Consider the following 22,652-nt stretch of genomic DNA (forward strand, 5'->3'; position numbering starts at 1 on the left):
GTTCGAATAGGATATTTCAATTATTATTAAGTTTTCAACGTTACAAATTTCAAAATTTCTATTATTCTTCTTAAATATTTATATTCATGCATTTTAAATACTATTTATTTCATAACTTTATATTTGCGATATTTTTTTTTATTAATTAATTCAATTTATTAAATATTTCACATCGTTTATTAAATTTATTTTCAAGCGTAATTGATGTTAGATATTAAATGGATGTTTTTCATTTTTTGTATTATTTTATTTCAAAATTGTTGCGTAAATTTTATTTCCTAAAAAATTTGATGCTTGATCCCATTTTACTATTTTCCAATACAGTTGATTCGGTTTCTCTGGAAGCTACAATCTCGTTTTAAAATTTTTAATATTTGCAATAAACTGTACAAATTAAATATGAAGCTGTATTTTTACATCTATACTAGAATTTGGTCAGGAAATTCACTTAAATTCATTCTTTGAAGAATTTAATTCGGCAATTGATTAAATATGCTGAAACAATGAATTGTGATGGTTTCCATAGGTAAAAATGGTATGTAGCGAATTAATGCTTATCTTCCAATAGCATGAAACAATATCTACACCATTCAAGAGATAGATAAACAAAAATTTTGAAAAGTAAGGTTGTCACCGTAAGTTACAATTCAAATTAATCGCCAAAAGTGTTCAGCATCAAGAATATCAGTTAGGGTACCCAGTCATGAATTAAACAATTGTTATGATTTAAAATGCCTTAATTAACAAAATCAAAATATTAAAATTCAAAATTCTCAGACATACGATTATTTTTGATTCAAATGCTGTTCGGCATTAAAAGCAAAAATAATCATATACCTGAGAATTACACTTTTCCGACATTTTTGGGTCGCTTCGCGCCCCTGACAAAACATCGGAAAAGTGTAAATTTTGAAATAAAATTAGGTAAAATATAATAGTCATATTATATACATGGCCATCATAAATGGATGAATCTAAGTGAAGTTAATTATATTAATTTCAAATTATATATAAACAGTTATTGATTTTGAGGCGAACTTATGCATTTAATTGTATCTTTACAAGTTCATAGTAAATTCCGCGTTTGGAAATAAGTTCGTCGTGACTGCCTTCTTCAACAAGTTCACCATCATCAAAAACAAAGATGTGTGATGCACATCGGATAGTACCAAGGCGGTGTGCAATGATGATTGATGTTCGTTCGGACATAACTGCACGAAGTGCTTTCTCAACTTTCTTCTCACTAACTGAGTCGAGTGCTGCTGTTGCTTCGTCTGTGATGAGAACTGATGGATTCTTAAGAACTGCACGTGCAATAGCAATTCGTTGACGTTGTCCACCACTAAGTGTTGTGCCTTTCTCACCAACTTTAGAGTCGTATTGTTGTGGAAGTTTCATGATGAAGTTGTGTGCAAATGCAATCTTAGCTGCTTTCTCGACTTCTTCCTTGCTGCTGTCTGGTTTCCCATAAAGAATGTTGTCACGAACACTAAGTGTAAACAAACTGCTGTCTTGTTGAACAACACCGATGTTCCTGTGAAGGAATGATGCTGAGTATTCTTTGATATTGACATCATCAATGAAAATACTGCCTTCATTAACATCGTAAAATCGTAATAACAACTGAACAATAGTACTCTTACCACATCCACTGTGACCAACAAATGCAACGATGTCTCCTGTTTTGATTTTGAATGAAACATTCTTCAATACCCACTGATCTCTTGTTGGATACTTGAACCAAACATTTCTAAACTCAATATTTCCTTTCAATTCCGATGGTTCGTAGCCACTTGTCAAATCTACAGATTCATTATTTTCAAGTAACTCAAAAATACGATCGGCAGCTTCAATACTTCTTGCTTCACGATTGGCAGTTGCTAAAAGCATGCCTAGAAGGAAAGAAAACAAATTGACAATTCGTAAAATCGCAAATAAATCTCCAGCAGAGATTTTATTGCGTAAAATTAAAAATCCGTCAAACGATAGAACGACCGACCATGTTCCTTGGTTCAACATATGACCACCTCGGAATGATAAAGAAAATATTCCATGAGAAACTCTTTCTAAATGGCAGGAACGGCTGACAATGTTGTAGTATTTCTCGTACTCGTTTTTCTCTTGGTTATATGAATAAATTACTCTTGGATTTGACATTGATTCAAGAGCTACTGTTAAAGCTTTAGCATTTACCTTTGATTTAGCTCTCATATTGCTAACAGCGTAGTTTTTGATTGCTCGAAGTATTACGGCGTTAAAAAGTGTAATAAATAATGAAAAACAAGTAATTGGTGCACTAATTGTAAATCCGACAATTATAGATGATATCAATTGACCTATGTTTCGCAATTGCGTGTATTTCGAGAAATTAAAGACAGAAGAAACTTGCCCAGCATCCTCATTTAGTAAATTTAAAGAATCTCCAATAGATGTTTTGTCAAAATAAGTAACATCACTTTGCATGTACTTTTTAAATATAACTCGTTTAACTTTGCAGTTAATAATCGAACCAATTTGATTCCAAAATGTATTATTAACGAGATTTAATATTGAATTAGTGATAGCCATAATAAACATGTATAATGAATACTTCTTGATCAAAGGAATTGGATCATCTGTTAATAACGAATCAATGATTTTACCGGCGTATAAATTTGACTGAATAGCTGTATATCCTACAACAAATGATGGAATAAAAACCAAAAAATACTTCGGTTTTCTATAAAAAAACCAATACATTTTATGAAGAAAAGGAATCTTTTGATATTTCGATTTCTTTTGCGTGATTTCCTCAACAATCTCTTTCACTTCTTCTGGGTTATCTTGAAGCAATAATGCTTGATTTGTATCATCCTTTTCTCCCATTGATTTTGAAAAGAAAATTTTGAATAAAAATTTGGAGAAATAAAATGTGTTTTTATTATATACTTTGTGGCATTTATTATATCTTGAATTGTTTTTGATGCCGATATCAAATAATAGTCATTTTTACAATTTTTCAAAATCAAATTCTTTAGAAATGATATTACTCTTGATGAAATGAGTAAGGACACATATTAGATGTTACGAATCTTTAAGTTAAAGATCTGTCTCAATACCTCAACGAATTAAACGATCATTGATTATTGAGACAATATGGGTAAAAAGGGAAAAAATGTGAAAGATAACAAAACCCAAAATTAATGAAAATTAACTCGAAAAATATGTTATATGTACAATAACAAATCGATATCCGAGATATATTTTTTTTGTCATGAGCCCTCTATGGAATAATAAGCTATAACAAATCTCAATCTGCCTGGCAAAGGCAAATGACGGCAAAACCGCGTCAGAAGCTCTCAAAATTGTGGGAAAGATTGGGATAAGCTTATTTTCCGCCTACGTTAATTGTTCTAATAAAATAAATCTCTAAATACGTTCTAAACACATCTTATTCATTAGAATTAAGTGATTAAGATATAAGTTAAGATTTTTATTTTAAGTAGTATATGTGGAAGGGTTGTGTGACTTTTTTTGTAAACGTAAGAATTCATACAATATCGAGCGATTTTGTATCATTTTTTTTAACATATGAAGTAAAAAATGTATGATTCTTACGGTTTTTATTCTTACGTTTTTGAATAAATCAAGATTTAAAAAATTTTCAAAATTGTAAGACATTTACACTCAGCCCAAACATAATGAAATAAACGCATTAAAAAAATTAACATTAATTTTAAAATAATATATTTTATCTTTTATAAAAGAAGCTATATATAGATGATGTCAGATATTCCGCGATTAATTAAACATTGTTTAAATCCTGAATGGATTAAACTTCAATTTAAAAATGAAGATTGTGAATTATTAAATGAATATGAAAGCCAAAATAAGCTAATGAGGTATAAATATAATGATAAAGAATATTTAATTTCATGGAATCAATGGAGTCATAATCAAAGACCTCATAAACGAGAAGAAGAAATTGAAAATAATTATTTTCATGAATGAAAAATAAACTTTAAAAAGAATTTGATGAGTTCAACATTGAACTTTAAGAAACTAATGATTATTTGAATTTATGAAATCAATTATTTGATTCATTCTTTCTTCAATCTCTTCTATTCTTTTTGTTAAATCATCAATTTTCATTAATGAGGTGATTCTTGATTGAGGAATAGATTTCAAACTAACCACCCCTTTTATTTTTGAAATTTTGAATCCATCAACTTTAAACATTTTATTCAATTTACATGTTGTCAATTCTTCAAATAATTTTTTATTATTAGCATAATAGTCATTAAATTCTTCAACAGATGAAAAAATTTTTATTTCAGTAATTGGTTTAACAACATTTATTTTTTGAACATTTTCACTTTCATTTATTTCTTCCTTCTCTGTTTCATTTATTTTTAAAATCGGTTTCATTTATCATTAAATAAAAATTAGAATATAAGTGATGAAATATATTTTTTAATTAATATTAAATCAGAAATGGCTGCAGGATTCTTTAAAAAATTATGGGATGGAATTAAGAAAGCTGCGGGTTGGGTTTATAAAAAGATTATTAAACCTGTAGCAAACTTTTTAGCACCAGTAGCGAAAACGGCAGGAACTATCATAGGTGGAGTATTAGGTACTAAAGCAGGTAATCCGGCGATGGGAGCACAAGCAGGTAACGCAGTTGGTGGAATTGCTGAAGGAATACTTAATAAAATAGGAGGTAGATAGTGGAAAAATAAATAAATATTATTTTTATCTTAGTATCGGTTGAAGTCTTTGATAAACTTTTTCTCCTTTATTTAATATTTCTCTTATTGGGGCGGCTTTTGGTGTTATTGATTCAGCAACGTCACTAATTGCTTCTTTATTCTTAAATATCCAATTTGCTCCTTTCTTCATTGTTTCCCAAACTTTATGCGCTCCTCTTTTTACTTTATCCCACAGTTTCTTAAAGAATCCTGCAGCCATAGTTGATTATTTCATTAAAATTAAAAATTCATTTTCATCTTTTAATTTTGATTTTTTATTTAATAATAAATGACGACTAACTATTTGGTGCCAAACACTAAACCGATTAATGGAAATGTGTTTCATTCATTCGAAAAGATAAATGAAATATTCGCAAAGAATGACGGTAGAAGATATTATAGAGAACTTGAAAGTTCATGCTATGACTCTGATGCTCCATATTTTGATGATAAACAAACTCATTTAAGAATTACAAATCCAGCTCATGATGTGAACCAATTAGGTGACACATATATTAAACGCAAAGTTAAAGCAACTCTAGTTTCAAATAAAGCTTTCACATGTGATGCCGCGTTTAAATGCATGCGTTTATTCGTTGGTTACAAATCATCAAATCAAAGCTTTAAACAATTAGAAGTAGAAACTGAAAGAGGTGATGCCGGTTATCTTCAGATGGATTGCGCACGTGAATCTTTTGCATTTGCAACATATAAACCAAAATCAGAAAGGAAAGTTAAAAAGTTTGTTCATTCGTTATATAATAATGTTCAAAAATATGATAACTCAGTATGTGGTAAATATATTGACCCTTCAGAAGTTTTCGAGAACGCAAATAAAGAAGTTGATGTCACTTTTGATATGATTATTCCGGTAAATGATTTGTTAGCATTTCAGGCGTTCGATGATTATCCTAAATCATTTGGTGATATCATTCTTAAATATTATGTTTTCAGGGATACTTTAGTATTTTGTCAGGTTGATCCGTTAAGAGTTGCTGATTTACAAAATTACGTTTATGAAAAGATAACTGATGAAAATTATGAAAAGATTATGAATCATGTTTATAAATATGATCGCAAATTCCAACAAATCGGACTTCCTGCCAAATTAATTACAAGCTTAGCCGCTACATCTGCTGACGCAACAGTTGATGACGTTATTATTTCATGCACAAAGATGGAAGTTTTAGAGGATAAATGCATTACACCAGGATACGGTTTAATTGAAGAATCAGTTAAAGCAATACCACGTTTATTCAGTAAGGAAGATCCATTCATGATTCCAGCTCAACATATTGACGTTCGTTCACTAAATGGAGGTTGCATCACTCCTGAAGGTATTAGCTCAGATTTCTCATATGCTCTTCATAATGTTACAGATGTTGTGTTAACATTTCCGAAGAATGCAATGCAAAGAACGGTTTTAGAAAATCCAATGCTTCGAGGTCTTCAGGTCACTATAGATTCCAGAAACTTCCCCGATCAAGCGATGACCACAGTGGGCGACATATTCTTTACACGCATGCTTCAAGCTTCTGATTTAGATGGAGTGAATGAATGCACAGAAGAATACGAGGACTCATTAACTAGACCACTGAATGATGATAATGGCACGCCATTAGCTAGAACATGGAAAGACCAAACTTCATTCTTATGCACTATTCCAGTTCAACGTGATGGAGCGGGTATATTCTTTGATGGATTAGAAACTTTCAACTCACAAGTTACAGTACAAGTGAAAGCTTATCCAATCATTCAGGGTGTAAATGACACTTACTGTTCAAAGGTGACAAATCCTCCTCAGGTTTGGTTTACTAGGACTACATATTGGACGTGGACACCGGACGAAGGTTTGAAATATCATCCAACAGGTACACCACCACAGTATAGAAGTTCATATGATGAAATATTGATGAATAGAAATGTTTAAAATTATAAATTTATTTTTGATTAAATGGATTTAAATTCATCCACCACTTATGAAGAATTAGCAGGAGTATATAATACATACGTAGATGATATGATTAATGAAGCATTGAGTGATAATAGAAATGCTCTATCTAAGGAAAATTAATGAAAATTCCATATTCTGAATGTTACTTAAATTCAATCACTGCAGCAATTGGTAAACAAAATAAGGGTAAAACATTAACGATATTAAAAAAATTATCATTATTGCTAACACTTCCCCCTATTCACATGTGTTAATTTATATCAACCGTTCAGGTTCACCTTCAGATGATACATTTGAATCTTTAAAGCATTTAATCAAAATTCCAATTATTTATTTATCACAAGAAGAAGCAGAAGATTATTTAAAAAACTTTTTAATGTATAAAGAATTATATAATACAATCAAGAAGCAAGGATTAGAGGATAAAATTATTGATAAACAACAGGATGAATTATTTGAAACACTTTCTATTTCAAATTTTGATAGAGAATTTTTGCATTCACTCATTTTTCTAGATGATGCAGTGAAATCAAAACTAATAACAAATGAGAAATCCTATTTTAATCAGTTATTAACTCAATGTCGACACATTCAGTGTTCATTCTTCATGGCTGTTCAATACTTCAAAGCATTAAGCACAAACATTAAATCAAATCTATCAACCCTTTTCATTTTCAGTGGGTTTAGTCGTCAACAGTTGAACGTTATGCTTTATCAAGTGAATCTACCAATGAGCATTAATGAACTTTACACACAATATCAGCAATTAGGTGAACATGGGAAAATAATAGTTGATTTAAATAAAGGAAGTGTTAAATTTGATTAACTTTTTATAATTAATTTTTATTTTTTATTTATAATTAAACATGACAGAAATAGCAAATCTTCTACAGGTTCCATTAAAACAAGGAACAAACAAAAAGGGTACATATAATAGAACTATGAAAGTTCCTGATGGAATGAAAGAATTAGTTCATATTGTTGCTGGTCTTCAAAAAGATGTTAAACAAATGAGAAACGTTTTAACATTACCAGAAGCTCAAGCATATGCCAAACGTCATGGTCCAAATTGGGAAGCACACGAAGCAGACATTACGGGTCCAAATGGAAAACCTGATGGTATAAATGAAGTTTTCATTACTGATGGTCAAGGTAATATTAAAGTCATAAATGGTTATAAATTAACTATAACTGATTATCCTAAACGTAAAGCATATAATGAACGTTATCCTATGCAATTTGATGAAAATGGAAAAGCTGTTAAACAATACATTGGAGAAGGTGAAAATGGTCCAATTAATTCATACCGTCATAATCCATATTCTTATTTCAATGAAGAATTAAATGCTATTGAAGAGGGACCGGATGGATTACCACGATATTCTAACCAGTTTGATGGTCAATATGCAAATATTAGACCTGAAATTTCAGCTAAGAAATTCTTTAAAGTTGCTTTATTCGATCCAGTTTTCGCAAATGTTAAAGATGAACTTAAACAGCAATTCCAACCAATTATAGTAGCAAGAATTGCATCAGGTGCTTTATCTTAAGCATTCAAAGATTTAATTAAGAAACCATTATATCAGCAACGAGGTTTAACTTATGATTTAGTTAAGGAATCAGATAAAAGAAAATTTGAGAAATCAGATGATTATAAGAATGCAATTAATGAATATATTCGGTCTATTAATTTCGATGAAAATGCTAAAAATCAACTTCATGAACAAATACAGGGAATAATAGATTCAAAAGTTCCAGCAAAATAAAAGTTTAAATATATTTTTTTTATTCGATTATAAATGAGAAGACGTTTCACTAGTCAAAAGAACACTAACGCAAAAGCAGAGATTACGGTTGGTTATAACGTAAATGATGATAAATCACGAATTATTCAAAATGTTAAAGTTAATGTTAGCCCCGAATTAACAAGGTCAGCAACTCAACCAAATTTATTAACTCGTGACTTACCGAAGAATGAGGAGAATGAAGAAAACCATGAGAATGGAGACCCAATCATTTTATCTGAACCCGGTAAAGAACCTGTTGAAATTCCCACTTATCCAACATACTCCCCACCTCTTTCATCAAACATCGAGAACCCATATAAAATAGACATTAATTCTGAATTAATGAAAATTTACCGTGATATAATAATTAATAATTATGATTCAATAATAAATTTAATTGACCAATCCGGTTTAATTATTTTACCTTATGAATCATTAATTCACATTATCGCCATTCTTTGTGATGTTCAAGATTCAGACGTTAAGATTCAATTTTTCATAGATGATGAGTTTTCATGCTGCGGAACAGTTGCAAAAATAAATCCTATAAAGGATATTAGCACAATTAAGATATCAAAGAACGGAACAACAACTGAACTTCATTTAACATATAATGATATTTATAATAAAATAGTTGATGAATATAAAATATCACTTGAAAAATTCTTTGTTAAGGCTATTTAATATTCAAGCATTAACATTATCGAATAATAATCCTTTGAATCATAATCGATAATAATTGACCTTTCACCAGTTTCTATCGTTTGTTTTATTTCTTTTTGTTCCCCACTATCTGGATCGGTCATTGTAATTGTTTTTGTTATAGTATCTGCTTTATCTTTAACTTCAATCTTTTTTCCATCGGGATATTTAAACCAAAATTCCAAAAATTCGATATTGTCAATCTGTTCATATTTTAATCTATCAATTACATTTTAATACCATCTGAAAATCTTATGAAATGGTCATTATATGGGTTTGATTGAACTAAATTTGAATGAAGTGAAATATAACCTGTTGATGAATATGACATTGACTCATATTTTCTGAAAACACTAAAATTTATAACATGAATGAATTTCTTATTCGTTGAATTTATGAATTCTTGAGGTAATCTTATTCTAGTTTTATTTATCACTGGAAAATAACGCTTTACCATATTTTTAATCGTAATAAAAATGTCAATTATCAATATTATTTCGAATAATAACTGTGAATTAAATTTAACAGTTAGCGGAATTTATAATGTTACTCTCGTTTCTGTGAGTGGTAAATTTAATCCCATTCTTTTAGACCCTTCAGATTATATATCATTTATTAAAGATGACCTTGAAAAAACGTATGATATGTATATAAATAATGTGATAACGAAATGGGATATTAACATGATTTTAAGTTATTTAAATGAATCATTTATCGTATGGTATGAAGAAAATTTTAAATCAAAACCCGATAAACTTTTTGAACTTGATGAAATAAATAACCTTATTAAATTTCCGCTGAAAATTAAATTTTGTACTCCTCATCTTCGTTCATTGTTGGGAATATTAAATTTTGAAAAAGATGTTGGGGATGTTTTGTATTCTGACACTGGTTCCAATTTCATTTTAATCAAATGTGATAAAGTTAATACCCCAATGAGATTTTCACATCAAACATTAGACCCTAACTCTTACCCATCAATACAAAACATTTTATCCATCAACTTAAACACATTTTCTTTATCATATCCGTTTCAATTATCCGGGAATTCATTTATTCTTCATTCAAAAGATTTATCAAATATTAAATTTAGAATAACTGACCTATTTGATTGTGATTTAGAATTTATGAATGAAATATTATGGCAATTTCAAATAGAAAAAATAGCTGATGAGATAACGGATTAAATATTTATTTTTAAATCATAATAAATGATTAAACAACAGCAACCACAACAACTTAAGGCACATTAGTAGGAATTGATTAACCAACATTTCTTATAAATCCAAAACTTCGAACTCGGATAAAAAGTAACATATTGAAATTATTAAAACAATTTTTAATCAGAAAATAGATTCTTAGTTAAATCCTAGATATCTAGCCGGTATATCTTGAAAATCTGAAGGATTATTTCTATACCATCTATAGAATTTCCATTTCAAGCTAATACATTGATTATACATAGCGCATCCAGGAAGTAATTTAATTTTAATATAGTGATTTCCTCTTGTGAAATACTGCCTAGGTGTTGTCACAACTGATTCACCTTTTTCTTCGCAATCAAATCTGTCATCAAGTGATCCAACAACAAGATTACCATCGATATATAGTTCTGCTTTTGGAATAGATTTGAGCTGGAATTGTAGATCTGTATTTTGAGGAACATAGAGAATTGAATTTAGTTCTATTGTTGAATAGGATTCTGAGAATTCTTTCATTGAGAAATCTTCATAAACTTGATAAGAATCTGTTGTCGAATCATTATAATAAGATGTATAAACAACACCTCTCTTTCCTTCTGGAAATACATATTGGGATGTATCTTCACAGAAGATATTATCAGAGAAACTATTACAAGTGCATCCGAGGCCATCTGATTCTCTGCCGTATTCAAGAGAGCCATGTTCGTTACAGTATGCATCATTATATTGACTACATGTATCTGTGTAATATCCTGGCAAGCAATCTTCTGTATAGCAGTCCATAATCGTAGTAGATGTACTATCAATTAATGTTCCATTAAGATAACCTTCTATACGATCAGTCACACAGTTATTTTCATCAGCAATTGTATATGGATAACATCTATTTGCATAAAGATATTGATTAAACGATTTTTCTTTCCAACCAGTACATTCATCACCTCTATCTTTCTGGTGTTGATTGACAAACTTGGTATAGATAGCGGGCCATGCTTTGGATTTAATTTCATAATATCCAGATACTTTGGGGCAAAATGAGCCGGCAATCCAATGCCAATGATGACTGTTTGAACTACTTTTTCGATAGTATGATGTTACTTTACCAACATAGTGATCATCATGATCATAATAGTTTAAAACTCCTAAATTTCCATTACTTTGTGAGGAACATGCGATTTTTGGAACTTTAATATCATCATCTTCAAGCACATTATAGAAAATTAAGTATTGAAGCATTACAGGTTCACTTTGAGAAGAAATAATTGGATCACATCACTAAGTATGACGAAAATTTGCATCATATTAACGATATTAAAAAATGGAAAATGGAATAATAATACTCCATTTACTATAAATCATAATAATAATGCAGTTCAGTAAGGAAGTCAATTTGGAAAATTGTTTTCACTTTAGGAGAATATAATTTTCCATTTGGAAAATTTAAAAAGTGAGACGCGCAGGATTCGAACTTTTTTAAAAGTTGATTTAAATGAATTTTAGTGTGGAATATAAGGATAATATCATATTTAAAATAAGAATATACTAGTTTAGGTGGTATTAATTTTTTCGATAAATTTGAGAGTATGCACGTTTAGGGCATGAAAAGTGTCAATTCGCTCAGCGAAAGCTGAGCTAGCTTCGTTCTCGAAAGAATAAGGAAGGAGTGAAGGAGAATGATACAGAAGTTGACACATTCATATCATTTCAACAAATTTTGATCAAATTGAAATTCAATAAAATTCAATTCAATTCATATCCTTCAGTCAGTACATTGATATCCTTCTGCATCACAATGATAACTCGGGCATCAATAGTTCTACAACTAACTCAGAAAAAACAAGATTATTACTTCCTGCTTACAGCTTTTAAAAAGTTTCGATGATAAAAATCACTCTACTCTCGTTTATCGACATATGGTGATAGTAGGTAAACATATTCTTATCGATATTAATAAAAATATTTGTACGAAAATCTTATCCAATTAGAGAGTTATTCATAAAGTATATGATAATTATAATTACTTTATCTTTGTTTTATCTTTGAATAAACAATTAATTTAAATTGCATAATATTTTTTGGTTGAAAGACAGGAAACTTAGTTGAGTTTGTATTATTTTTATCGTTTAATTCATCGTATCAGTGAGTGATCCAGATATTTAAGATATTTAGAAAAAAAATTATTAATTTGATTAACAAATTTTAATCAAAATAGCAAAAATCTATTTGATAGCTGTAAACAAACAATAATTTTTATTTCAAGCAAAATCACTTATTTTCATCTAAACGTATAAAATTGTCAATTTTATGAAAATAAATTGAAAATCTCATGAAATGTAAAGGAGAGTAATATTTTTCAATTTTCTTTTTTTCTTTGTCTCAAATATTTTCTGTTGGGAATTTTCTTGTTATCAAAAAATAATTTTAATATTTGTTTATTTCATTACATACAATAAAATTTTAAAAACTCTATTTCTTCACAAGAAAATTTTTTCCTTCATATGAAGAAACATTTTGTTCTCCATTTGATACTGAGTCTAAATCTCGATTTTTGAATTTTCTTCTTTCCAAATTTTGCAAATTACCTCAGACTTTTCAGAGGATTGAGTTGCCACTCACTCCTCTGAAATAGTCTGTGGTAATTTTTAGTCTCTACACTATTTCAATATAAGCTCCATTTTTAAACAGTTTTTAAAAATGGAGCATTGAAAAGTGTGATGAGACTGTTGCATGCTAAGATCAGTCATAATGTAAACCTCTCAATTTTATTGTCGTGGGAAGTATCTCAATTCCTTCAAAAAAATTGAAAAACTATTTAATTTTAAAAATATAATACTTTTAATTAGTTAATTAATTGGAGATATTTTTTAAAAAATCACTTTTGATAATACTTTTGAGAACTTTAATTAAAAAAATATATTCAAAAATATCCAGGATATCAAGAGGGAATTGTTCCTTATGAGGTATATAGTTATGATGTATACCTCATAAGGAACAATTCCCTCCTTAAAACGAGAAAACTTGTTCGAAATTGTTTATCATTTCGAACAAGTTTTCTCGTTTTTAATAAGAAACTAAAGGCTATGAGGCACTGATTATATATTAGTGCCTCACAGCCTTTAGTTTCTAATAGATAGCTGGGAAACTTTCTCCAAATGATAAGTTATTCAGAGAAAGTTTCCCAGCTATCAAGAGGGAATTGTTCCTTATGAGGTATATAGTTATGATGTATACCTCATACGGAACAATTCCCTCCTTTAAAATCGTAGACATTTTTATACTTATTAATCAACCATTCAAAATCATATTCCTCTGAAAAGTTATTTTATTAAAAATTTAGAATTTTAATAAATATAGAGTTTGAATTTCATACAATACCTATATATTTTCAATAATGGAATTTGAAAACCATTCTCAAAAGTTCTCAGAAAACCTTTTTTTTCATTAATTTTAAGAAATCTGAGTATTAAATTAAGTGATAAATTCGTTTGACACTACTTTAATTTTTAAATTCAAAAAATTATATGTGCTTCTTAAAATGACTCAAAAAATTTTATTATAAAATAATATATAATATTAAAAATCCCACAACATTTTTTACTTTACATAATCGTACTTCCTCGACGATTAATTTACACTCAATTTCTATCGTTGACCGAACTTAGCATGCAACAAGACTTCTTTTTTCCAAATTAGAAGTTTAATTCAAATTTTCAATAGTTTATATATTTTCTCAAACCGTCTCAGATTTTCTCACTTTTTAGGGATTTTCTCTCAAAATATACAAAAATAGTAATATCAATACATGTGTCTAATATACTTTAAAACCATCGTGACAAAATTCAAAAACGAAGAGTTCTTCTCTCCAAATTTTTTTCAAAATCAAAAAAATGAGATAAAAAAGTACATTTGGAAAATTCATTTTTAGCATTTTAGGAATTTTCTCACTTTTCTTCCAAATTGACATCCTTACAACAAACTATCTAAATTAATTTTTGGTATCGGTTTTGGTTGAAAATTTTTTGAAATCATAAATCACACATTGATTTTGAAACGAACGCATCTCATTAGTCATGTGATTTTATCCCAAGCATATGGGGATTCTAAATTTTTGTCCCTATCGTTATCCCAATTGAATTTTTTTTTGGAATTTAAAAATTTTTTTTCTCCATGTAAACTTAAATTTTAATTTTTACCACTAAAATGCAATATTTCAACAAATTAATGAGTAATAATATTTTAATTTATAATAATTATTATAAATCTCCTCAATTTAATGTAATTATTGTATTAATTTTTGTTGAAAATATAAAATCTTCAAGTAAATGATGTGAATTTAATATTTTTAGAATGTTGTTTAATTGTACTATATTATGCATGTAAAATTTTGTTACAATACATTTTATATGGGATCCCCATTGCCCAATTGAGAGAAAATTGAGAGGTGGGATTGAAAAAAAAAAAAAAAAAAAAAAAAAAAAAAAAAAGGAAGTGGGGCTTCCAGGCACTTCGTGCCTTCTAGCCCTAAGAATTTTTCCCAAGACCCAAGAGGAGGACCGAACCCCAGCCGACCAGCCGTTGATTTTTTTGTCAAGACTTCTTCGTAAATGTTTTGTCAAGACTTCATCGTAAATGTTTTGTCATGATTTCATCGTAATGAGCGTAAATGACCCAAAAATATAATTTAGGTGAAGAGGTGAGATGTCACCCGTTTTCTCACCTCATTTTTCACCTCTTGAATTTTCATGATTTCATCGTAAATGCTTTGTCGAAACTTCTTCATCGTAAATGTTTTTTACTTCACTTAAAATGCCACGTAAGCTACGTAAGAATATACGTAAGAGGAAGGGAGCATTGAAACATCCAATAGTAAAACTGACACCACAACAACAGTTGCAACAACAAATGATGAATGACCCCACTATGTTGCAACAAATGTCAAGCAACCCTATGCTTTTAAACCGAGTTATTGGTGCACAGAGTGGAGGTTTAAGAGCGGCACTTTTAGCGAAAATGGCAGGCTATGGTGGAGCTGCAGACGGAACAGCCTATAACCCTCAAAGTCAAATGAATTTGAGTTCACTCAAAAATCAAATAACAGATGTCAAAAAGTCAAACATAGACATACAGAAGCAAATAAGTGAAAACGAAAAGAAACTAGAATATGACAGACACACAAAGAAACTCAATGAGTTAAACGTAGAGAAAAAGAAAAGAAGAACAACTGAAAGAACTAAGTACAGAGGAATATGCGAAAAAAGTGTCAGAAAAAGCAGCAGAAGTAGCAAAAATGGAACAAGATGTTATAAATTTGAAAAACCATACTACTCAATATAAAGTACTGAAAGATGAAGAGATAAAACAAAAAGCCGTGAAGACATATATGGATAGCGATGAGTATAAAAAAGAAGTTGAAGCAAATGTAAAGGCAGAAAAACTTTTACAGTTGCAAAACCAAACCGTACAGTATGAAAACTTAGCACAAGAAAGTAAAAATAACGACGCAGCCATGCAAAAGGCAATGAAAAGCGCAGAATATATAAAAGCTAATAATGACTGGTTAGATGCCCAAGCCAACGCTAAAGCAGCCCAACTTATAGGGTCAATAAGGACAAAAATACAAGCGGATGAAGACAGTTCAAATGAAGCTTTAATGAATGCTGACTTTAAGAACGCCTTCGAAGCTCTTCATAGTAAGGTGAAACTAGTGAACGACTTCTCATCTGGAAAGAAACTGAAGTCTGAAGGTTTCGACAACGAGTTAAGAGAAGTAGCACAAAATATGACGAAAATAACAGATGCAGCAACGAGACAGGCAGTTCAAAGTGCCTATGACGCCGTTAGAGCGACTGTTGTGGAAAGTCAAGAAAAAGAGTTACAACAGACCAAAACAGACCTAGTAAATGCTTTCTTAAGAACGAAAAGTCAGGTAGGACATTATGCTGCAGATGGAACATATGTGCCAGCTGGTGGAACTTATATACCAGCTGGTGGAACTTATATACTAGCTAGTGGAACTTATATACCACCAAACCCTCCAAGAGAAGCACCTGCACCAGGACTACCTAAAACATTTACATCGTCACATGGACACAGACACAGGCATGCACCACAACAACAACCAAAACCAACAGTTCAAAACACTGCACCACAACCAACAGTTCAAAACACTGCACCACAACCAACAGTTCAAAACACTGCACCACAACCACCTCCACAACCAGCACAGCAACAACCACAAACAGAGCAAGGACATAAAAGAAGTAGAGAACAAGGAAACCAAGAATTCTTAAAAATGCTTAAGGAAAATTATGGTTACCCAGATACTCTTGACTTTAGTGACAGATATAAAGAAGCTATTAGAAAGTTCAAGGAAGGAAATACTGACCCGAACCTATTTAGCTTTATGGTTCAGCACCAAATGGGATATAATTTCAAACCTGGAAAATACAAGCTCGCTAAGGGATATGATTTAATAGCATATCATCCAAATGACATGACTGAATTTACTCCGAGATATTTGGTGTCAGAGATAAATGATAATTCAACTATCTTCATGAAACGCGTAAAAAATAGAGACGGAACGAAAGAAGAAAGGGTTATGAATGCGGATGGCTTAAATAGGAACTTGTTAAAAACGGTCTCGGAATATATGAAATGCCAGCAGATGAGGTACAAGAAACTCCACAGGAAGAAGTTCAGATACAACCAGACATGGAAGAAATAGTTCAGCAACAACAGCTAGAAGAGCCTGAAGGAAACGAACAAGTCCCTCCTTTGGAAACTAACTTCACAGAACTAGATGAAGATTTGGAACAGCCGAAAAATCTTGACCCTCAACAAGAGTATGCGGAGAATATGGAATCTTTCCAAGAGTCTAAGAAAAATTCGGCTGACATAGTAGAAGAATATCGAAAAATGTTCGCCGACATACAAAAGACTCCAACATCAGATGAAAATATCCAGCATAGAATGGAAGAACTGAAAGAAAGTGTACGCAAATACAACAATCCTTTTTACTTACGACCATATAACGTTCAATCTTTGGCTGAACTCGGTGAAAATAAAAGGTTAAATTTCACCAAAACATATAGAAATGAAACATTGTTTAAAGTTCATTCAGAACCTAACCAATATGGAAACAAACCTACTTTTGTTTCTGCAGACGATGGAACTACAATGAGATGGGGTCATAAAGCTAACCCGGATAGGTGGTTCATAAACTTACAACCACAATTCCAAGAAGTTGTAGACGCAATGGAAGTGAATGGTGAACCAGATATAGCTGGTATTTTCAGCGCGGCTTTAATGCCATTGAAAGATATGAAAGATGCAGATATTTTGGACCAGTATGAAATGAACATGGCTGATGGAAATATAACACCTGACGTTCTAAACATTTATCTCAAAGAACTACACAGAACCATAGAGATGGTATATTTGGTGAAGAGTTTAGAAAGAAAGTTAGGGAGACAGAAGGAAGAGAACCTATTGTACATGACCTTGCAAACGAAAGTTTACAAAATGTCATAAAAACTTACTTTGCAGACAATGAACCGAGAAGGGATGAATATTTAAGAAAACTCAAATGGACAGTACCAAATGAAATGTTAGTATTGAAAAACATGTTCCTTGACAAAATAAAACAAACTACAGAAATAAATGACGCAAGACTGAAACATTGGGTAAAAGCTTTCCCATTCACAAAAGATATTGTTGGTAACATGGAAAAAACCAGAATGGCTACAAAAACATATATTTGGAAACGAGCTTATTCCATATGGACAAGCTCTGTTTGAAGGAGCTTGAACCGGAAAACTCAGGAAAGAGTCATGCAAAACAATACGCGAAGACTCAAATACAAACTATGACAAAATCTTTCTAGGATATAGGTTACCTGAGATGGGCGACCAGAGCCCAAAGGCAAAAAGGACATGGGAAATTTACAACATACTAGGTGAACATGAGGCAAAGATGCAACAACTTAAGCAGAGGGCAAGTTACCAAAAAGCGACACCAAGAAGAAGAGTAGAACAAAGTGTGAAAGTAGTGAAGAAGTAACTTCATCTAGTGAAAGTAGTGGCAATGAAGGAAAAAGAAGAGTTAAAAACTCAGTCAGGAAGAAAGTAAAGCTTGGTCCGAGTGGTTCTATTATGATATATAAATCCAACTATTCTATATTTTTACCCATATGAAATGTACGCCGCTCAGAATATAACGCCAACAGTTTTGGATGCTATGAACGGAAATGTTTCCGAATGGTATAACGAATGCGACAATGCCATTAGAAGGTCAGAAATAGTTCCTGGAACTTACGAATATACAACTGCTGTTTCTTATGGAAACGTAGGTGAGTTTGGAGAAGGTTCTTCAACAACAGTAGATATTGCTTGCGACAGGTTTCATATTATTTCTATTGACAACTCATTCTTATACGTGGAACAAGACATTGAAATAAAACCTTCTGCCAAGTTGTCTGACAAGAAAGGTTGCAATGGAATTTCTATGTCGGATACCAATATGCTCCAGAAGTTTTCATGGGATATAAGATATATTCTAACTCTGACTTAGTTCAAACAGTAACATGGGCAAACTATGAATGGTTTCGCTTTGAGAAACTCAGTACAACCACAAGCTAGAGAACAAACAGACCAGTATGCAAATATTGAGAAAATAAGAAGACTTGACCCTAACGTTCCAGGAGTTTATGTTAACCTTTCTGGTTCAGATGGAACTGCTGCCACTAAAGTAAAACTGAAACTTAGAGTTCCTTTGTCATCTTTCCTCATCTTCAGGTTTTTAAGATACTTGCCAAACTGGGCAGGAAAAATTTCTATTGAACTTACTCCAAGCAAAAATAACTTAGTCATTGCACCAACACAAGACCCATTCAGCATTACTATAGCTGGAACTGGTGAGCCAAGTTCTGTGACTTTTGCAAAGACAAAGTTGACTTAGACTTTGGTTTCTCAAACTTCAACAATGAAGTAAACTATTATTTCAATGCTGCTGGAACTGCTTGGGACCCAGTTAAGTTCACATGCGAAAAATTTGAATGCAAGAGAATAGAAAGCAGACTTGCAGTCTATATGTTGGACCCAGATATTTCAAATGCTTTAGCTGCCAAATATATTGCAGTTCCACTTATGTTCCCTATACACCAAATATCTGTCAAAGACTTTGCAGGTGAAGTTGGAAACCAAAGTGCTGACCCAGGTGCAAGAACAGATATTGCTTTAACAACTGCAATGAAACATGCAGATACTATGTTTGTACTGTTCAGACGAACTATAAATGACTATTCTTGTTTCTACAACCCTGGTATTAAATATCATATAAACATAGATGGTAAATATTATCCAAGAGAAGAATATTCTTACAGTTGAGGATATGAGGTCATACAACTTGACATTAGATGCTATGAACTTTAACAACAACTTCACAACAACCATTAACCCTGAAATGCAAAGTTCTATTATGCCATATGTGAAAGTATGGACTCATACAGGAGGTCAAAAAACTCAATATACAAATGGAGACCGTTCAAACTTTTGGCTTGGCATTCCATTTGCTGACTCAGAAGACTTTATGGGTGGTATTTCAACTGTTGGTACTGTACAAATACAATATACTGGTGACAGAGACGGTCCAGATGAATTGAGAGCAAAGAAGTTTACAAAACCAATAGCACTTTTCACGGAAGATGCTCTTTTGAAGATTCGTTCGATGAAACCTGCTGGGGCTCCTCAGATTGGCATAACGACAGCTTCCATCGAGCAGATTTTGGCAGCAGGTCAGTAAGTTGTTCTTGAACTGACTTCTCTCCGTCAAATATTGACAGTACGCCAGTTTTGACATAATATTGTAAGATAAACTTACCTTTAGAAATATCTGTAAGTTTTGTTGTTATATTTTTGTCAACGTCAAGAACTTTCACCATCTCGGTTATACCAACTTTCTTTGCTTTATGAAAATATTTTGGTTCAGCAAAGACTGCTATTCTATAACATTTTCCATTGTTTGTGTAAAGAACTATTCTGTCAATGTATTTGTATTGTTTGTGAGTATAAACCTTGTTTTGCTTCAATTCGAAGAGATATCCGAATACGTCCATCTTTTTATTCTAAGTAAAATGTCATTTCCGAAAAATAGAAGCGTAAGTGTTTCAAAAGGTTTAATGGCGGTGGCAGATGTGAAGTTAAATTCACCAACTCAAACAAACAGTCAAAGTGTTGTTGTCAATGTTAAAGACAGAGATGTTGAAGTGGGGAAACCATACGAAGACGAAGATGGTATAACAATTGTTCCTGTAAAAGAACCAACATATCCTGAAGTTAGCAGAGACTTAAGTTCTGTTGCAGATATTCGAAACGACTACCAACAACTGAAAGACAAACTTCAAACTCAGGAGAAGATTTGTCAAGCTTTAGGTATAATGTTAAACTTGGTCGAACACAACCCTGTAAAAGTGAACTCATATGTCATTGCACCTCATGAAGTTTTGAAAGAACTATTGAAACTTTTGACAGAGGCAGACGATATAAACATCAAAGAAATAGAACCCGACGTTAGTTGCTGTGGTGTTTCATATAATGTCATTGACAAGATATACGTTATGAAAGGAGGTGAAACGTTGAACTTAAAGTATAGTTTCCCAGACGTCATAAAAATATTTGACGACCACAACATTTCATTAAAATTTATTTGCTAAGTAAATGGCAGAAGACATAATGGTTTATACTATTACGACTAAAAACCCTGAGTCATATAATTCTATAACAACAAACTTACAAAGTCCTCAAGGATGATATTGTAAACTAACCTTAAACACAATGACGACTAAAGCCTGTTTTGCTCTTTTGACACCAGAAGACTTTATTGTTGTGAATGGTAAAAAATACTCCTTTGAAGATACTTACTCAGATATACCACCAACAGGTTTTGTTGACTTATTTAATACTTTAAGGACGGATGTAACATGTGCTGCAACTAGAGCAGGTTTCATTATGTTTGGATGTCCGACTGAGTTTACTATAAACAATATGAGCTATAATACAAAACTTATTTCTGGTTTTTACTACCAACAGTTTCCTATAACAGGAAAAGGTGTCATACAAGGAATGTCTATTCCATTGACATTAAGCACACCAATCTTATATATTGTTTCAAACTTAGGTTCAAAGTGTTATTCGAATGTCGACAGAAACTATTATGACCAAAAGATACTTATGCGTATAAAACAATACTTTCTCTGCTGGTTTGCCTATTGTTCATTCGAATGCAGAATTTTCAACCTTAGTGAACTCAAACACTTTGGCAAGTAAACGTTGACATTAGTTGACGCAAACTTTGTTCCTGTAAAACTTTTATGTCCTATGTATTTGTCAATGACGGCAGAAAGTTTCGAATTGGAAGATGCAACCGGTGAAAGTATTGTATTACAAGAACAACTTCAACAACAAATAGCTCAAGAACAACAAATGCAACAAATGCAACAACAAAGTCAAGAATAAAAAAAAATATTTTTTTTATTTTTATAAAAATGTACAGAATAGATGTTTCAGATTTTTATGACTTCCAAGCATTCAGAAATATGTGTCCATTTAGAGACTATAACAAAGCAGTCGAGAATTTGAAACGTTTAGTCATTTATGTTGACTCTGCCCCAGAATGTTATGTCATGAAAGAATGGGATGTTGTCTTTAACAAACCAAGAGCAACAATAGTTTCAGAACAAGAATGTAGACAGAAACTTAAGAAAATAAAAGTCGTACAAGTTGGCATGAAGATGTTAGATGCTTGGGATATCTTATTGTCAAAGTTAGAAGATTTTTCAGTTCGAGGTATAAAGTTCTATACACCTTCTCCAAACTTCTATTCTATCTTCACTGGATATAAATACGAACAAGTAGAATGGAAAGAAAATATTATAGAAGCTTGGTTAGACCATGTCAAAGAAATTATATGCAATGGAAACGAAAGAGTCTATGAGTATATCTTATGTTGGTTTGCAAACATCTTACAACATCCAAGTGCTAAAAATGAAACTGCTCTCATTATAATTGGAAAACAAGGAACAGGTAAGAACACATTCTTTACAGATATCTTATGCAAACTGTTAGAGGGCTATTCGAATCCGAATATGACAAACTTAGAAAACATCTGTGGCAAGTTTAACTCCTCAATAGAGAATATGAAACTTATAGTTTGCAATGAACTTCAAAGTATAGATACAACAAAAGTTTTAAACTCAGATGCTTTGAAGAGTCTTATAACAGAC

General features: G+C 31.3%; 11 protein-coding genes and 1 pseudogene across 12 annotated transcripts, besides 3 other annotated features; 9 read left to right on the forward strand and 3 right to left on the reverse strand.

Annotated features, from left to right (window-relative positions):
• Positions 1-134: 134 nt before the first annotated feature.
• Positions 135-2,865, reverse strand: TVAGG3_0721000 (ATP-binding cassette sub-family B family; the record flags this gene model as incomplete). The annotated part of the gene is made up of 1 exon (XM_001310529.1): positions 1,039-2,865. One exon carries the CDS (start codon positions 2,863-2,865, stop codon positions 1,039-1,041), a length of 1,827 nt encoding a protein of 608 aa, XP_001310530.1.
• A 1,608-nt stretch (positions 2,866-4,473) lies between these two features.
• Positions 4,474-4,710, forward strand: TVAGG3_0721010 (N-acetylmuramoyl-l-alanine amidase family; the record flags this gene model as incomplete). The annotated part of the gene is made up of 1 exon (XM_001310528.1): positions 4,474-4,710. One exon carries the CDS (start codon positions 4,474-4,476, stop codon positions 4,708-4,710), a length of 237 nt encoding a protein of 78 aa, XP_001310529.1.
• Positions 4,711-4,734: 24 nt separating this feature from the next.
• TVAGG3_0721020 (uncharacterized protein) lies at positions 4,735-4,950 on the reverse strand (the record flags this gene model as incomplete). Its single annotated transcript, XM_001310527.1, has 1 exon — positions 4,735-4,950. The coding sequence occupies one exon, from the start codon at positions 4,948-4,950 to the stop codon at positions 4,735-4,737; it is 216 nt and encodes a 71-aa protein (XP_001310528.1).
• A 69-nt stretch (positions 4,951-5,019) lies between these two features.
• On the forward strand, positions 5,020-5,969 carry TVAGG3_0721030 (uncharacterized protein; the record flags this gene model as incomplete). Its single annotated transcript, XM_051244114.1, has 1 exon — positions 5,020-5,969. A coding segment is annotated over one exon (950 nt), but the record flags the coding sequence as incomplete, so codon positions are not given.
• A 115-nt stretch (positions 5,970-6,084) lies between these two features.
• Positions 6,085-10,422: a mobile genetic element.
• TVAGG3_0721050 (uncharacterized protein) lies at positions 7,551-8,234 on the forward strand (the record flags this gene model as incomplete). The annotated part of the gene is made up of 1 exon (XM_051244115.1): positions 7,551-8,234. One exon carries the CDS (start codon positions 7,551-7,553, stop codon positions 8,232-8,234), a length of 684 nt encoding a protein of 227 aa, XP_051090702.1.
• TVAGG3_0721060 (uncharacterized protein) lies at positions 8,484-9,155 on the forward strand (the record flags this gene model as incomplete). The annotated part of the gene is made up of 1 exon (XM_051244116.1): positions 8,484-9,155. One exon carries the CDS (start codon positions 8,484-8,486, stop codon positions 9,153-9,155), a length of 672 nt encoding a protein of 223 aa, XP_051090703.1.
• Positions 10,423-10,531: 109 nt separating the features above from the next.
• Positions 10,532-11,789, reverse strand: TVAGG3_0721070 (uncharacterized protein; the record flags this gene model as incomplete). Its single annotated transcript, XM_001310525.1, has 1 exon — positions 10,532-11,611. The coding sequence occupies one exon, from the start codon at positions 11,609-11,611 to the stop codon at positions 10,532-10,534; it is 1,080 nt and encodes a 359-aa protein (XP_001310526.1).
• A 1,524-nt stretch (positions 11,790-13,313) lies between these two features.
• Positions 13,314-13,627: a mobile genetic element.
• Positions 13,628-15,755: 2,128 nt separating this feature from the next.
• On the forward strand, positions 15,756-17,099 carry TVAGG3_0721090 (protein of unknown function, DUF4106 family; the record flags this gene model as incomplete). Its single annotated transcript, XM_051244117.1, has 1 exon — positions 15,756-17,099. One exon carries the CDS (start codon positions 15,756-15,758, stop codon positions 17,097-17,099), a length of 1,344 nt encoding a protein of 447 aa, XP_051090704.1.
• A 395-nt stretch (positions 17,100-17,494) lies between these two features.
• Positions 17,495-22,652: part of a mobile genetic element that runs on past the window's edge.
• On the forward strand, positions 18,569-19,359 carry TVAGG3_0721110 (annotated as a pseudogene). The gene has a single exon. A coding segment is annotated over exon 1 (791 nt).
• TVAGG3_0721120 (protein of unknown function, DUF4106 family) lies at positions 19,835-20,173 on the forward strand (the record flags this gene model as incomplete). Its single annotated transcript, XM_051244118.1, has 1 exon — positions 19,835-20,173. One exon carries the CDS (start codon positions 19,835-19,837, stop codon positions 20,171-20,173), a length of 339 nt encoding a protein of 112 aa, XP_051090705.1.
• On the forward strand, positions 20,505-20,966 carry TVAGG3_0721130 (protein of unknown function, DUF4106 family; the record flags this gene model as incomplete). The annotated part of the gene is made up of 1 exon (XM_051244119.1): positions 20,505-20,966. A coding segment is annotated over one exon (462 nt), but the record flags the coding sequence as incomplete, so codon positions are not given.
• Positions 22,330-22,434, forward strand: TVAGG3_0721140 (uncharacterized protein; the record flags this gene model as incomplete). Its single annotated transcript, XM_051244120.1, has 1 exon — positions 22,330-22,434. A coding segment is annotated over one exon (105 nt), but the record flags the coding sequence as incomplete, so codon positions are not given.

This window comes from Trichomonas vaginalis, chromosome III, assembly GCF_026262505.1.
Source record: "Trichomonas vaginalis G3 chromosome III, whole genome shotgun sequence".
NCBI lineage: Eukaryota > Parabasalia > Trichomonadida > Trichomonadidae > Trichomonas > Trichomonas vaginalis.